The sequence below is a fragment of the Diceros bicornis genome, chromosome 3 (assembly GCF_020826845.1).
Source record: "Diceros bicornis minor isolate mBicDic1 chromosome 3, mDicBic1.mat.cur, whole genome shotgun sequence".
In the NCBI taxonomy this organism is placed as follows: domain Eukaryota; kingdom Metazoa; phylum Chordata; class Mammalia; order Perissodactyla; family Rhinocerotidae; genus Diceros; species Diceros bicornis.
The window spans coordinates 25492292-25508678 of NC_080742.1; the positions used below are offsets into that span (position 1 = coordinate 25492292).

General features: G+C 42.7%; 1 protein-coding gene across 2 annotated transcripts in view; it reads right to left on the reverse strand.

Annotated features, from left to right (window-relative positions):
* Window positions 1-4683: 4683 nt before the first annotated feature.
* LOC131393766 (ATP-dependent translocase ABCB1-like) overlaps window positions 4684-16387 on the reverse strand; it is an 85379-nt gene continuing 73675 nt past the window's right edge. For both annotated transcript variants that reach the window (XM_058524811.1, XM_058524807.1), the window contains 5 exons: window positions 15701-15857; window positions 15021-15218; window positions 8727-8933; window positions 6087-6233; window positions 4684-5287 (listed from right to left, as the gene is read on the reverse strand). In XM_058524811.1, coding sequence (XP_058380794.1) covers window positions 5084-5287; window positions 6087-6233; window positions 8727-8933; window positions 15021-15218; window positions 15701-15857 — 913 coding nt within the window. In that variant the 3' untranslated portion in view covers window positions 4684-5083. The remainder of the gene's footprint in view (window positions 5288-6086; window positions 6234-8726; window positions 8934-15020; window positions 15219-15700; window positions 15858-16387) is intronic.

Below are 16387 nucleotides of genomic sequence, written 5' to 3' on the forward strand. Positions count from 1 at the left end.
TACTTTTGAAGCTGAGCTGATGGTTTGTGTAATGCCCTCTCCATAAGTGATTATGTCTGGCTATCATACATTAAGTGCTTTCTGTTTATAAGGCATAATACTAAGTGTTGTAAGGCATTCAGACCTAAATGGTCCCTGTCTTTAAGGAAGTTACATACCAGTGCAGGAGGCACTTAAGTGCTTAACAATTTTAAAAAGCAAATTGAGACATAGTATAATCAGTGATAATCCTTTGGTTTTTCTTAAATGTTTGGGGGAAAAATGATAGATACAGCTTTAGTGCAAATCACCAGTTCACATAACTTCATAGGACGATAGTTATTTTTGTAACAGTCATAAATTCATACTTCACACTCACAGTCTTTTTAGTATTTGTTTATATTAAAATGTAAGTGGTTTTACAAAGAAAATCCTATTTCACGTTGAATGTTAAATTTTAATCTGTACTTTAAAAAATTTTTTTAACCCAATTTATTTATTTTGTCTTAGACTATAGTTATCTAACCGCTGATTCAGCGTCTCAATTTGGATGTCTAATAAGCATTTTATACTTAACATTTCCACAATGGAACTTGTGACTCTCCCCTCCCCACAGGGCTTACTCCTTACCTGGTCTCCTATATCAGTAAATGGAAGCTCCATTCTACCAGTTGTGTAGCCTAAAAACCCTGGAGTCATCCTTGATTCCTCTTTCTTGATTCCATCTTACAATAGCGTCCTTACTGGTCTCACTGCCTCCATCATTATCCCAATCCAATAGGTTCACTTCACAAAAGCCAGAGTCGTTCTTCTAAAATATAAGTCAAATCACATCCCTCTGCCCAAGACCGCCATCCTCTAGCTAGAGTCTCTCTAGGCTCTAGCTACAAACAGCATATCGTGGTAAGAACTTCCCTTCCAATCAAGGAGTAGGTTGAGAATATGTTCCATAAACCCTCCCCTGACATGGCTCAGACTACCACTTGGACTAAGTGGCATGCCTTTTTGTAGCAGAGGAGCACCCTGTCCGTCTTCCCACCGTCTCTCGAAAAGCAGGTACTCCTAGGCCGTATAGAGATGGTAAATCCTCCAAATGTCTCCACCCCTATTCCTGTGGTCGCCCCTGAGGCCTGCAGAGAGGGAATGGGGGAAATTCCCACTGATGCCTGGTATACAGAGGCCTGGAAACAGACACAACTGTAATAGCCAGTGGGTGAACTCAGAGCAGTTGGCTAGTGAGCCTTGGCCATTAACCCTTTGCACCGACAGTTGGGCTGTTCTAAAAGGATTAACCCTATGGCTTGGATAATGGAAAGCCGAGGGGTAGATGATCATAAATAAGCCCTTGTGAGGTCAGGATACGTGGAAAGCCATGTGGGTTTGCCTGTAAGAGCCTCAGATAATAATCCTCACTATCTTCTGTGTCCTAGCTCATAAGGCACTGACATCTACTGGCAATCAGGAAGCTGGTACCCTAGCCGAGGTATGAGCCCTAGCAACTGACCCTTCAGTAGATACAGCAGATTGGGTGCATAGGAAGAGCAGCCACTGTTGCACCTGGGTGGGATGGCGTATTGCCAAGTATGCCACATTGCCCTTGAAATACAGTGCCTTGGTTAATGCAGTAACAGCATGTTGTCATGTATGTTCTAAACAACACTCAAGACATCTGCCAAAGGAGTCTGGAGCCATTCACCAGAGTTCCCAACTGGTGAGAGATTGGCAGATTGATTATACTGGCCCCCTTCCTCCAAGTGAGGATTCTAAATATGCCCTGGTTTGTGCGGACACTGCATCTGGCCTAACCCAAGTTTTCCCCCGTCACCGCACAAACCAGGCTGCCACCATTAGATTAGAGAAGCTGGGTACCATGTGTGAATACCCTCGTCAAATAGACAGTGATTGGGGGTCACATTTCAAAGATCATGATGTGGGAGACTGGGCAAAAGAACATGATGTTGAATGGAGATTCCATCTCCCCTATAACTTGCAGGTAGCAGGGTTCATAGAAAGGAAAAATGGAATATGAAAGCAGATTAAATTACTAACAGGTAAAACCACCTTAGCTGGCTAGACTCAAGTAATGTCCCAGGTTTTGAGGCATTTGAATGATCAACCAGTAGGTCCTGTTGCCCTATGTGCCAGACTGAGGATCCCTGCCAAGAAACCCAGGGCTGAAAAGGTACGGAAGTCGTGGGAACCAGCCATTGCCCCAATTCTTAGTGTGGATCAACGTGCTGTGCTGCCGAGGACACCAAGCCCCATCACACCTTGGAAAGGATTATCTACTGGAATTGGCAATGGGACGTTCCACCGGGTTGGGAGAGTTACTTCATACCCCTGGGTGAGGCAGAACTACTCAGTCTCCACTGGGATCCCATTGTCCTGCTGCAAGGTGGATCTGGAATGCATTTACCTGGAATGGAACGTGGTCCACTGAAAGAGGAGAGAAGGTGAAGATCTTGGTTTTGCATATCCCACCCCCAGTTCATCTCCTCATGCCTGATAGTGCTGCCTCCCGTGGCCAAAACGTATGGTATGCACAACCAGGTCAAGTTCCGAAAGCTGCCAACCTCCCTCTCCTAAAGGCAAGATGGGCAGTTCTGCTTTCTACTGGTACACTCATTTGGCCATCGTCTTTTTTCCCTCCATTGGCCTGGAGGATGTTATAGCACGTATACCAGCCCTTACTAAATTTACCCAACAAGCCTTAAGTGATAGCTGGCAAAGCCTCTCTTTACCAGATACTGAAATATCTAATGAGAAACGCTGTTTTCCAAAATAGAATGGCTTTGGACATTATTACTGCCTCACAAGGAGGCACCTGTGCCATCATCCAAACAGAATGTTGTGTGTTCATACCTGATGAGTCTGCTGATGTATCATCTTTATTAAATCGCTTGAGGACACAAGTGAACCTGAGTGATCCAACCTCCAGGTTCGGGGACTTAGTAAACCAATGGTTCAGATCATGGGGCTCTTGGTGGATAAAATTAGTACTTATTTTGGGAGTCATCTTAGTCTATGTGTTCTCTTGCATGTGCTTATATTGTTGCTGTGGGATCTGCCTCCACTGTAGCCAGATAGCTGCCAAACAAGCCACCTCCATGCTGGTGAAAACCCTTGCTGACCGCTCAGGGCACATTGCGTGCAGAAGAGGGGGACATGTAAGATTGTAAGAGCGGCTCGTGCAACGTGGAGTGTTGGAAGAGGTAATCAAGAAGACTTGACTGCCAGTTGACCCTCGAGCTGAACCTGGGCAATCTGAGGCTCCTCACTCCCTCCCCTGTCCTTGGAATGTACGCTCTGCCTACCATTCCCACAGGGGGAGCTATTCTGAGGACATAGCCTTGAGAGAGTAAGGTTTGTTAAGACCATCTGGACTGAACACAGGACTGAACCCAGTTAAGGCCTCTATATAAACTTTTAAGATTCTGGTGGGTGGGTGTGGAGATCTACTCGTCTTGTGGCTGCCCAAGACAAGCCTCGTAAGTGAGTTCCCTCATTATAACCACCGCTTATCAATCTGGAGTGGTCTGCCTCTTTCTTTGGTCTCTCCTTGCCGTCCATGTATAGCGGCCAGTTTGTGAAGTAACACAAGTTGTGCCTCTTACCCTCTCCAGTGCATCCAAATTTGTGTTTTTTGGCTCCAGCGGTGTGCTGCAACTTCTCTTCTGGAAACCTGGACTTCTACAAGAGCCCTCTTGTCCATGGGTGATTATCTAAGCCATTTTCCAGGGGCTCTCGAATTGAGGCCGTGCGGGGCTAGAGCCAGTTCACAGGCTACTGTGGGGTCCCCAGCCAAGACCGAGGGCTGTATGCCTGTTACCCAACACAAGTGGGTGAGAATCCTCTGAGGTCCCTTGGTTGGATCCCACGGCTGTCCCAGAGGCACTTTTGTCTGTGGATGGATGCCTACTTTTTGAGGGCAAAATGAGGGACATGTTTTTCCACTACAAAACTGATGTTACTCCTCAAGGGTATGTTGTTTGAGTCTGCATTTCTTTGAGCCTGTGCACTATTTGTCTCATGTATTTCTTCTTTGGGAATTACCTGACCATGTCTTTTGCCCATTTTTCTTTGGAGGTGATGCCATTTTTTCCTTTTAAAATTCTTTATATATGGAGGGTGTCAATAGTTTATAATAAATATGGCAAATAATGTTGCTAGCTTGTGCCTTTCAATCTTGTTTATAGTACTGTGCTATTTTTTGTTGTTGTCAGAGTATCCTTCTTTTTGATCTTTTTGATATTTTCTTTTTTTATCGTTTGCATGATGATCTATATAAATTTAACGGCACATTTTTTACATCTGCCACCAAAAGGATCAACTTTGGAAGAGACCAATTACTGGAAAAAGTGATTCTAATATACATCAGAGTATACACTTCATAATTGTGCATTCTCTGCCCCACCTCAGCCCCCAAAATCTTGTATTGATCTGTGTGGTCGGTTTGAGAGGCATCATAATGTGGAAGTGCAGGAATCAGCAGGATCAAGTCCAAGACGAATGAAGCCAGATGATTTTGTAGGACCCAGTGTGAGAAGATATTTACACTAGGAATTATTTACACTATTTAACCTTTCCCACAAAAGTTAATGGGAGTTTTAAAAGAAGTCTTTTTTTTTTGAATGCAGAAATAATCTTCAGTATTCCAAGAGGGAGATGCTATATTTACAGGCATTTTAGACAAGATGACTCCAGTCATATAAAAGTTTAGTTTTATTATAGGCACTTTGTGCAAACATTGAGTACCTTTTGCTACTTCTATAATTTTAGCAAGGCGGTCAGCTATAGTCCAAATAAGAAAATATAAACCACGATTATACACTTTATTACCAAAATCTACTTTGAAGTATTTTATAAGTTTCATAATGCAATTAAAACCATTATTTTATTCCGTTTCATGATGTTTCTTTCTGTTCCTTTCATTACAGTCTCTGAAGATTCAGAACTTGGTAGAATGATCTCCCACTGTGGCAGGAAATGTTAAACAGGTAACTCTACATAGTTTATTGAGTAAGCACTCGCTTCTTAACTTTGATTAAATGCCACATTTAACAAATATTAGAAAATGTTTAACAGCTCATATGGTCACAGTTCACTAGCGCTTTGCTCCAGCCTGGACGCTGACCAAGGTAAAATAGATGCCTTTCTGCGCCAGCAGCTGTTGGTGTGTGCCGTGCTCCTTGACTCTGCCATTCTGAATCACCACTATTAAGTCTGCGTTCTGGATGGTGGACAGGCGGTGAGCGATCACGATGCAGGTGCGGCCTTCTCTGGCTTTGTCCAGAGCTTCTTGGACAACCTGTTCAATGATCACATAAATTGATTCTGATAAAAATAGTCCACACTATGACAAGCCTTCCAATTTCTCCAGCGGTAGGTCCTTCTATAACAATGGTGTCAGTGACATATAATAGATTTTACAAAGGAAAGGATTTGTCATATCAGAATATTGAATCCTACTTTGAATTAGTTCTGAGGCAGGAGTTATCTCTTCTCAAAGTTATAACAATAAATATAGTCTGTCAAATCATCTGAAGACATTTACGGGTATGCCTAGCCAAATAACATCCTTCAAAGCAGCCCTTTAGTCCAACTCTGCAGAAGACTGAACAGAGGCCAAACACAGCCTCCTCGAATTTTGGGATTTTTAAGATAGGGAACATCTCAGAATTAGTTTGTCTTTCAGATAGCTAATACTCAACATTTTCTTGAACTGAAAATGATTACTAATATTTATCTTAAGGTACAGTCAGCTTTTAACATTCTATTGCCCTCACTTTTTTATACAGTTGCTGAGAAGATGCTGCTGGTAGAAATGAGAAATAATGGCTCCTAGATGCAGCTTCTCAGGTCAATACACAGTGATGCAGTGCTATTTCTGGGAGCACAGGTGCTTTACTTTGCCTTGCTTCATCTTAGGTCTCTTGAATCACAGCTACAGAAAGTGTTTCAATTCCACTGAAAGCTGACATAAGTAACAATCAACACATCTGGCTAAATTTTGTTCTCTACTGTGGAAGATAAATTTAAGAAGGATAAATTTAAACTCTTTAAGGACGACTGATTTAAGCATAAATGAGTCCAATTTAAATTCTTACCTTCTCACTTTCTGTATCCAGAGCTGATGTAGCTTCATCCAAAAGCAAAACCTGAGGCTGTCTCACAAGGGCACGAGCTATGGCAATGCGCTGTTTCTGGCCACCAGAGAGCTGAGTCCCTTTGTCTCCTACTCTGGTGTCATATTTCTGTCAATAGGGTTTTGTGATTATGAAAAGTAGAACGAATAATAAAGTTCTAAAAAAGAGTCTGCTTACAGAAAACAGGATGACTGCTTCCATACACACAAAGAAGGTTCAGGTACAGAAGCTAAGAATAGGTTCATAGAGAGTTAAACAAAAACATAGCTCTAAATGGCAGGTTTGATTTCTCTCCTTGAAAATAGACATTTGGGTCTTGAAAGTTCTGTTTTAGTGTAAGCAAGTCAACATTTTTATGAGGAAGCATATTGTTGCAATGTTAGTCTCTGCCACTCTTCTGATTTCATTATATTTGGGAGAAAGACTGGTAGGAGGAAGGAAATTTGATTTGAATAGGCTTGTATAATAAAATACCTGAAGCTCATTTTATTGATAACCAGCAGGTGACACTCTCTGCATTATTTTAAAGTGAGGAAGGGAAGAAATTCTTGGGATGCTAGCCTTTTGGTGTCTGTTTTTATAAAACTATCTCCAACACTTCAACACTTTTATTGGATGTTAAAGAATTCTATTTTGATATCTAATTTTAAAAGCTGAAATCTCTTTTTTTTATTTTTGTTTTTAGAGTGCTCCTGAAATTCTTCACATATTGTTTCCCACAGTAGATAATTGGCACTAACTATTCAATATGATGATAGGGAGAGGAGTTAAAAGGGTATGTTGGGGAGAACAGAAATGTGATGTGACAGACAGCATGTGTAACCTGGAAAACAATACTATCTTATGATTCTCAGGCCCTTGCCAGGCAGAAATTTTAGTCAAACTGTGGGCTCTGATTCTAGCACCAAGAGTTTGACTTTAAAAGCATGTTCAAAGTAGGGTTGCCTATTTTTATTTGCTGTTTCTGGCAACCCTAGGTCCTTGGCATCAGACACAGGTCTCCACCTGCAGATGGAGTGAGAAGACTGCAGGGGAGGTTCTGTCAGATGCTGGGGACTGGCTCCACCCCAGAGCTGCAGCTGCCTGGGCAGGGGAGCACTGCAGTGTGCCCAGGTGAGGTAGGGGTGCCAGGTTGCACTTATTAGTATGGATCCTGTTGAGGCAGTAAAGGCAGGGCTGTAACCCTGAAGGAAGGAGGTAACTAGTACGGCCCTGTGCCAGGTGAGGTAAGTCCAGGTATGAATCACTCAGGCGAAGAAGTGGGTCCTTAGACAGCAGACAGGACTAAGGGGTTTGCCTTCTCCTTCCTCGTCTAGACACTGAGGAAAAGAATCACGACGTCTCCAGGTGTGCTCTGTGTGACAGACAGAGCTCAGGAGCCCAGAAAGGTGGGGCTCCTGTGGTAGACAAATGCCAGAGGGGCAAGTATAATCAATGAGCTAGATAACAGTTACTCTGTGTGATTGTCTTTGGTAAGCCCTAGCCCAGTGGTTCTCAAACTTCAGCCAGCGTCGGTATCACTGGGGCCATTAAAACACAGATTGCTGGACTCCACCTACAGTTTCTGACTCAGCAGGTCTGGGGTAGGGCCTGATATCTGCATTTCTCACACGTTCCCAGGTGATGCTGATGTGCTGGTCCATGCATACCCTTTGAGAACACTGACCTCATTGTTAGTAAAGGGGTTTGCACTGTACATTTTACATGTTCTAGCCTTGGGAACGGCCAGTTAGGCAGAGTTGGGCTAGAAGGTTACAGGAGGGGAGGGGGAGAATGCCTCCTCCCTGGGGCCTATGATGTGGCAGCAGTTATCCAAAGAGGAGCCTCAGGAAAAGGAAATCTTGGGAAGAGTGGGGGCCACCTGGTATTGCCATCCTTCTCCATGGGGAGATTGCCTTCCTCACCGGTTTGAGGCAACTGAGCTTTCTTTTTTAGGGGGCACTTCCTTACAATAAAGAACATAACTAATGATAATGGAGGCGGGTGGATACCAACCTAAGGGGCTTAAGAGAGGGCAAGAGGTTCCGTTTATCTAACTTCCTAGGAGGAATTCAGAGGACATCCACAGGATAACAGCCCAGGGAGCCGAGGGAAGGTTTCAGTAATCAACCCTGTAAGCAGAGCTTGGGGCCCATGAAATGTGCAATGGTGAGAGATTACACGACCCCATGGTCATTCAGTGACTCAGCCCTAATCAGAGAGAGCCTTCTGGCTAGCATGGGTCCAGTTCCCTGGCCTGACGCCACAGATGGAGGTTTGAGCCTTGGGGGAGAGCTGCATGGAGGCAGAAGGAAGACTGGGAGGAAATGGGGAGGGAGGGTGATGCCTGCTTCTGCGGGCCCTGCACTTAGACTTAGAGGGAAAGGCCGTCCCAAACATATGCGCTCTCGGTCAGGCTTGCTCACAGGGAGTAAGGTGGGTGATGAGGTAAAACGTAACATCGAATGGGGACGGGAAGTGCAGCCAGATGCTTGTTTACAGGTGGGTGTGTGTTTTGGTTGCTCATTTCTCACCTTTGGGAAACCAGCCCTTTAGCAATCAAACTATAGGCCACGGAGGCTGCCACATGCTCCTGGGCTCCTAATTTGGAGAGAGACTTACATTAGGCAGTGTCTCGATGAAGCGGTGTATGTTGGCCTCTTTAGCTGCCTGCACAATCTCTTCCTGTGACACGACCCGGCTGTTGTCTCCATAGGCGATGTTCTCACCAATGCTGCAGTCAAACAGGATGGGCTCCTGGGACACGATGCCCAGGTGTGCTCGCAGCCACTGGACATTCAGGTGCTTTATTTCTTTGCCATCAATCAGCTGAAAACAAGAGGTCACAGATCCACTTCAGGACCAGCACATTGTGAATTTAGCAAGATTAATATCATTATTTCATACATTAAAATTGCCAAGTTACTGTGAGAGTGCCCTTTGTTGTTGTTTTTAGTTTGGATTGTCAAGGTTAATTGAATAAGGTCATAATTTTATGCTTTGAGGAACTGTCATGTTTCTTCTGTTTTAACCCTGGTTTCTGATATATGCATGTGTTGGGCAGAATAATGCCCCCCACCCCAAGATATCCATGTTCTAATCCATGGGACCTGGCTGTATGTTATGTTACATGGCAAGAGGGAATTAAGGTACCAGAAGGAATTAAGGTTGCTAATCAGCTGACCTCCAAGTAAGAGATTATCTTGGATTATCCACGTGGACCCAGTGTAATCATAAGGGTTTTTAATTGTGGAAGAGGGAGGCAGGAGAATGAGTATCAGAGTGGTGCAGTATGAGAAGGACTCGACCCTTAATTCTTGGCTTTCAGGATGGAGGAAAGGTCCAAGAGCTGGAAAATGCCAGAAAAGGGATTGTCCCCTAGAGCCTCTAGAAGAAACACAGCCCTGTTGACACCTTGGTTTTAGCCCCATAAGACCCATTTTGGACATCTGGCCTCCATAACAGGTAAGATAATAAATTTATGTTGTTTTAAGCCACTAAATTTATTACAGCAGCCACAGGAAACTAAGATAATGCATTATATTTCTGGAATGTATCCTGGTATTCTTATTCTTACCTATTGGTTATTCACAGGAAAAGTAGCCAAGATCAGAGTGGAAATAAATAACTACTATGACCACATAATAGGTTTCTGGTGAGGTTTCTGTTCTGACCTGAGTTAGTTAGGATCAGGTTTTTGAGGAATCAGATGCAGCAGTTAAATGGAATAGAAATGAGTGTGGGAGGGTGGCTGCTATATCTCTAAGTAGTTGTTGATCTTGGGAAAGTGAATTAATTTCTCTGACTGTTTCCTTGTGGGTAAAACAGGAATGATGATAATTCCTAAACTCAGAATTGAGGATTAAATGAGATCATGTAAGGATCCTACTTAGCACAGTGCTGGGCACAGAGGATGTGCTCAAGACTGTCAGCGGTTTGTAACTGGTGTGTGTGATATACTTAGAATACAGGTGGATGAAAGGATGGACGAACATCTACGATGCTGAGCCAAGGGAGTGGGAAGGAGAGGCTGCCCTTTCTCTACTGACCTGTCTCACTTGATTATCCTGCAGAAGCCTGGGGAGTGCCCTTTACAGCCTTGCTGATAAAAATCCTTCCTCTCTGATGCAGGTATGCCTGCCCAAAGACCTACTTTGCAGGAGAATTCTGGCATTCAAGTGAGAGAGTTGTTCATCCCCTCTGAAGAAGACATCAGTGACTCAGCTTTGAGCTGTACTAATAGTGGTGATGAGTATATACTAAGCTGTATAAACTCTCTGAATCCTGTGTGCCTGGCTGGGCACCTCTGGGAGACAGCTGGCCAGGGGTAAGGTACATTCTTTGCTGCAGGAGCACAGCTTCTGTTTGTGAAGCTGGCAGGTGCAGGAATGGAAAGCACAGCCATGACCTTATTAGTACCAAGCCCAGTTGCCATGGAGACTATTCCGAGCATCTGTGCTCCAGGCTTCCTTACAGTGTCAATTGAAGGTGGAAAGTAGAGGGTGGAGAGAGGCAGGAAAAACCATGCAAGGATGTGGCAAAACAGCAGATCTTGTTAGATGGAACACTGTACTTGAGAAATGGAAATTTGAGGAAAGAAGGAGTGATTGGTTGTTTTTTTCTTTTTAATTTTGTCTAGGCTTATGCCCCTGGGAGGAAAGTAGACACTGCCTAGGTAATATAATCAGACAAATTTCAACAATCCTAGCAAGTTTTAATGACTTTCTCCGTCACACTGAATACAGTAACACTCTTGGGCCTCCTCATCTCCACATGATACACTAGATTTGCAAGGTATCTAAAACCTGTGTTAGCTGAAGAGTTCTTTCTTTAGGGAAGACGTGTTTAGAACCCAAAATGTAAAAACAGATCAATGCAGAGCTTCTTAGGCTGAGGCATGGGTGGTGGTCTGAGGGAAAACAAAGAAACTCTGGGAAATCAGTGAAAACTGCTCAAAGGCTACTGCCTAAATAAAAACTTAACTAGGAAAATAAACACATTGGTAATAATAATGTAAGGCCAAATTAAAATGACTAGCCGTCTCTATTCTAGATTGTTGAATCTACTGCTTGCTTTCATTAGCACAATCAAATGTTAAATGTGTATTATTCTGCTATATGTATTTACTCTGAAATAAAGATTATAAGTGAGTTATTGGGCACTGAATATATTCTAGGACCTGTGATAGTATGTCTTATAGATTCTCTTGTTTAATCTTCACAACAACTCTTGTGAGGTAGGTGTGATTTTAATCGCTATTTTACAGATAAGGAAATGAGCAAAGTTAAGGAACTTGTGCAAGGTCACACAGTTAGTAATTGGGGAGCTAGGATTGGATCTACACACTATAGGTTGGGCTCTGGTAACACAAGTGTCTCATAATTGAAAGATTTTCTGACCTCCCTCAAAAGAAGAATGTCCCCATCTTAGTCTATGCACCCCTGGGTAATACCCAGACAATGACAACAGGCTTCTAACTATATCCAAAGAGGGACAGAGGACTCTGGTGGTATGTGGAAGGGACAAGAGAGAGGAGAAGGGGAAGGTCAGGGGAAGACCCAAACCAGAGGTGATTTAACAGTGATGCTAATGAAGCTTAAGCTTCAAGGGCCCTCAATTACAGATGCATGCTGGGAGTTGAACAGTGTTCTGGGTGGGAGAGAGGCCAGGCTGCAGTCAGAAGGCTCTTCTGGGTAAGACTGATGATAACCTGCCTAAACAGGAAAGAGACCAGAATCTTTAAGGTTTCAATATTTTGTTCTGATTTTTTTTTCATTCTAAGCAAATATTCACTTTTGTACCTAATTTTGTATTCATAACTTTGTATTCTTTTAAGTAGAGTCCGTAAAATTGTATAACTTTTGGGCTCCGCAAAACTTGGAACCCCCCCTCTGTACATTTCTGTAACTTCGTTTTTCAAAACTCTCCACGGTTTAACCTAAACCTTGCAAATCGATCAGTTCAGTGGTTCTCCAACTATGGTTGGCATCAGAATCACCTGGCAAGATGGTAAAATTTAAAAGGTCAGGCCGTAACCTACTTGAATGAGCCAGGGTGGCTGTGTCCTTCATGAACTCTCTAGGTCATGATGATACATACCAGTTTGAGAACCTCCACAGGTCACTGTTTCTCAAAGTATGATTCAAGGCCCACTGATGGTCAGGAGAATTTCCTGACCTCAGGATCAAGTCATTTCTTCAGTTCTTATGATCAAATGATGCTCAGATCCACAGACTCATTTTTACATGGCAATAAGAACTCATTACTAGTAACCTACTGACTTATTAAGGGTTACTAATTGATATTCATAAACAAAACTTGGCACATTTACTAGTGTTTATTGGGACATTTCCACTAAGAAGTCTGGCTGCTGTGCACCACTTGGCAGTGTTTCAAAGCTCTAGTGCAAATGCACAGGAGCAGATAATCGTATTCCTACCATAGCTGAGGACACTGTTTTCAGTGCATTATCAGTGTTGTCTTGAGAAGGTAATCATCCTATGCACTCAGCTTTCGTTTCCATATTCTCCTACGTCTGCCCTTCCATACATCAAGGACTGGAAAGCTAAAAACTATGTTCCAGACTTCCTTCTGGTTCTGGAAGTAATTGAGGTTCTACCAGTGAGATGCATTGTGAAAAATGTGGAAGGCAGAGGCTAATTCTCTGTAGCAGCCGTGGTAAGCTAACACGTGTTCTGGGAGACGGGAGTTTTTGCAACAGCCAGACTCTGGACTTGTGTCTTCAGGTCTGAGCAGATGTGGCATTGCATAATTTTCTGCAACTTCCTGGCCATAAAATCCCAGCTGCAGTGCTGTGATATGAATGGCCAGGAGCATTTACTTTCACTTTTTACATCTACTCTTCCAGCCCTTGCTGATGATTTTGTAAGCACTTCACTCCCTTTATTAAATATTAATCTACTTGAAATACCTAGAGCAGTTTCCATTTCCTACGCTGAACCATAACTGATATGGTCCATGATTTTAATTATCTTCTCCTTGTGTTTCTGTATGTGTAGAATAATCATTAATTTCTTTACTTTCTTGTTTAATTACTGTACTGTGTACCACTGTTGTTTTCAGCTCCAGCACTCTGTTATCACTGTTTTTTCCACTAAAGTGACTATGAGTGCAGTAAGGTGGCCATGAGAGTTTTTGTCATTCCTATGTAGGTAATGGTCAAAAAACTTTGAAAACCATAGCTCTTATTAAATCTCCTATTTCAGCCAAACTAGCCTATAGGGACATTGGGGACAAATCACTTATCAACCACAGCTCATATCTCTTGCATCAAATGACGTTCTTGACTGTCACCCCTCATGCAGCCAGCTCTAGGCCTATCTTCTTCTTTAATCTAACTCATGGAAGTATATGCCCCATCTCTTCAGTTAAAGTCTTGCAGGGCAGACACCATACCCTGTAACTATTAGAGCTCAACATTTAACACGTTGCTTAATACATGTCTGTTAAAGACTATAATCAGTGTCTGAGAGCTAACATCTTCTCCTCTAATTGCTACATTTGTCAGCGAAGTCTTCATTTAGAGTCCTTTGTTCAAACTTCAGCCACAAAATTGAAGCATCAAATCAGAATTCACACAAAATATAAAACAAGGTAGTAAACACCAGGATCAAAGCTTATGTAGCTATGGAAGAATGGACTGAGTAAAGGCACAAGTGTCTGAATACAATAAAAAATATTGATGAATAACCATGATTGCTGTGGGGAAGTAAAAAGAGCCCTGGACTACAGGTTGAAAAAGTTCTATTTTCATGTCAGTCATCTGTGCAAGAAGGGCCCATATGGAGCTGGGCATCATTATGACTACATGGAACAGCTATCCATTCTGGTTGATCGGTGCCCATGCTATTCCAGTTGTTTCATATTTTTAATATCACTTCTGAATACAACCAGTAAGTAAATGCGTACATAATGAATATTTCTTGCTGTAAATTCTGTTCCTTCCTAATTTGATTCTGTTCCTATTCTCCATTATAATCATTTAAAATTTCACTACTCCCTTCAAGACTCCTATCTCATCCTCAGTACCTGAGACAGTCCCTGACAGGCACTCAGTAAAGGTCTTCTTGAATGTTGAATGAATAAATCTGACCCTTCACTTAATCTCTTACTGCAGAAAACAAAACGGAATCTCTCTGTATTCTTTGTGTGATGCCCAAATTTGCTGATCTCACTTTGCTGTTTTCTCCTTAAAAGGTGTTTCAATGCCCTCTCTCCAGCAATGGTTTTCTCTCATCCTCAGCCATAAACATGCTCAAAATTCCACCTCCTAAACAATTTCCCTGGATTCTGCCTCCCCATTCAAGTGGCTGTTATTTGCCTTTCCTTCACCTTTGATCTTCCCGATAGTTTACACTCAGCTCCATTTCCCCCCCTCACCATACCCTAGCCATGCTAAACTGTTCTACCACCACCACTTCACTGAGAATTCTTTAAATCTCAGAATTAGCCTATTATTTGTTAAGCCTATCATGTCTTTTCAGTCTTCATCCTACCCTATCTGTCCCTAGCACCTGTCATTGCTGATTACCTTCTCCTTGTTGAAACCCTCCCCATCCTCGGCTCCCATATTATTTGTCTCTCGTAGCACCTCTCCTCTATCTTTCTGGCTACTTCACTTTTTCGTGGATCTTCTCATGCAAGCTGAAACCTAACCAAGGGAAGGGAGATGGGTGGTAAAAAGGCTGCTTGCAAAAGAGGGTAGAGGGGCAGTGTTGAGAGAGAGCCTGGAGAAGATCAGCACACAGAGTGGAGACCCTATCTAGGATGTCAGCCTTTAAGTGGGAGTGTTGTTTAAAGGTTTGAAAAACCGTGGTCTATAGACAAGAATTAAATAGACGCAGGTATTAAGATGATGAAAAACCTGAAATGAGCTCAATGAGAAAGTGTGCTCACCACTGTTCCAGCCAAGGGGTCATAGAATCTCTCAAGGAGCTGGACCACCGTGCTCTTCCCACAGCCGCTGCTGCCGACCAGGGCGAGCGTCTGGCCCTTCTTCACCTCGAGACTCAGCCCCTGAAGCACTGGGACATCTGGTCGAATGGGATAGTTGAACACGACTTCATTAAAGGTCACATTTCCTTCCAGTGTATTCTAAAATGAGAGCAATAACAGTAAATTTGCTGTCAGTCTGAAAACTCATTGCATAGTCAACCCCCTCTACCACCAGGTGTCAGAAGGTAGTGAACTTGTATAACAATTAGGATTCATTTGTAACTGCTAGAATGTAATCAATAAGATGTAAAAGGGTCCGTGTTTTCATAGTATGCATTGTTAATACAATACAAATATAACTCAAATCTGTTCCCCAAGAACAGAGTAACCTACATATAATAAAAGCCTTTTAACAGGATTTGCTTATAAATTGGCAATATTTCTATCCCCCTGTTGCTTTGTTATACAGAAATACTGGATATTAACATATATTATTAGCACTTACTAAAATGAACCAACGATCTAGAAAGTTTCATTTTATTACCAGCAAATAAAAAAGCACAGATTTTATTAAATTTTCTCTTAGAAAAACTTCATTGGTCAGTTAGGAGCAGATTATACAACCAAAGCATCAAACTCACTGGCTGTAGGCCTTCGGTGCTATAGCTGTCGATCACAGGGGTTCTTTCAATGATCATGATGATGTGGGCTGCTGACACTTTGGCTTTGGCATAGTCAGGAGCAAATGAACTCACCTGCCCCACTGCCATGGCACCAAAGACAACAGCTGAGAATACCCTGCAGAAAACAAAGACAAAACATGTGCAACGAGTTATGACTGCAAAACTAGAAAGTCGGTACTTCTACAACCAGAGAGCATTGTCTCAACAATTACAAAACAGAAGTTTAGAAATAAAACACTTTTCCTTATTAAGTTCATCCCAGTGTAATAGATTGACTGTAAAATGGCCCATTTTTCATCTTTGTCTGTATCCTTACCTTCTTGTAATGTGACTTTGCAGCTCCTCCATTTAAGAAGTGGAATTTGTTTTCCTACCCTTGGAATCTGGGTTGGCCTTGTGATTTGCTTCAGCCAACAGGATGTGGTGGAAGTGACTGTTGCTAGTTCCAAGCCTATGACTCAAGAGGCCTGGTATGTTTTTCTGTCTCTCTCTCTGCCACTACTACATGCCTAGCCTGCTAGGGAACAAGGCACAGATGGAGGATAGCTGTGTGGGCCAAGCCAACTAGCTCGTAGCTCACTGCACACATGAGTGAACTTAGCTGAGATCCACTATGTCCAACGCAGAACTGCCCAGCTGACCCAT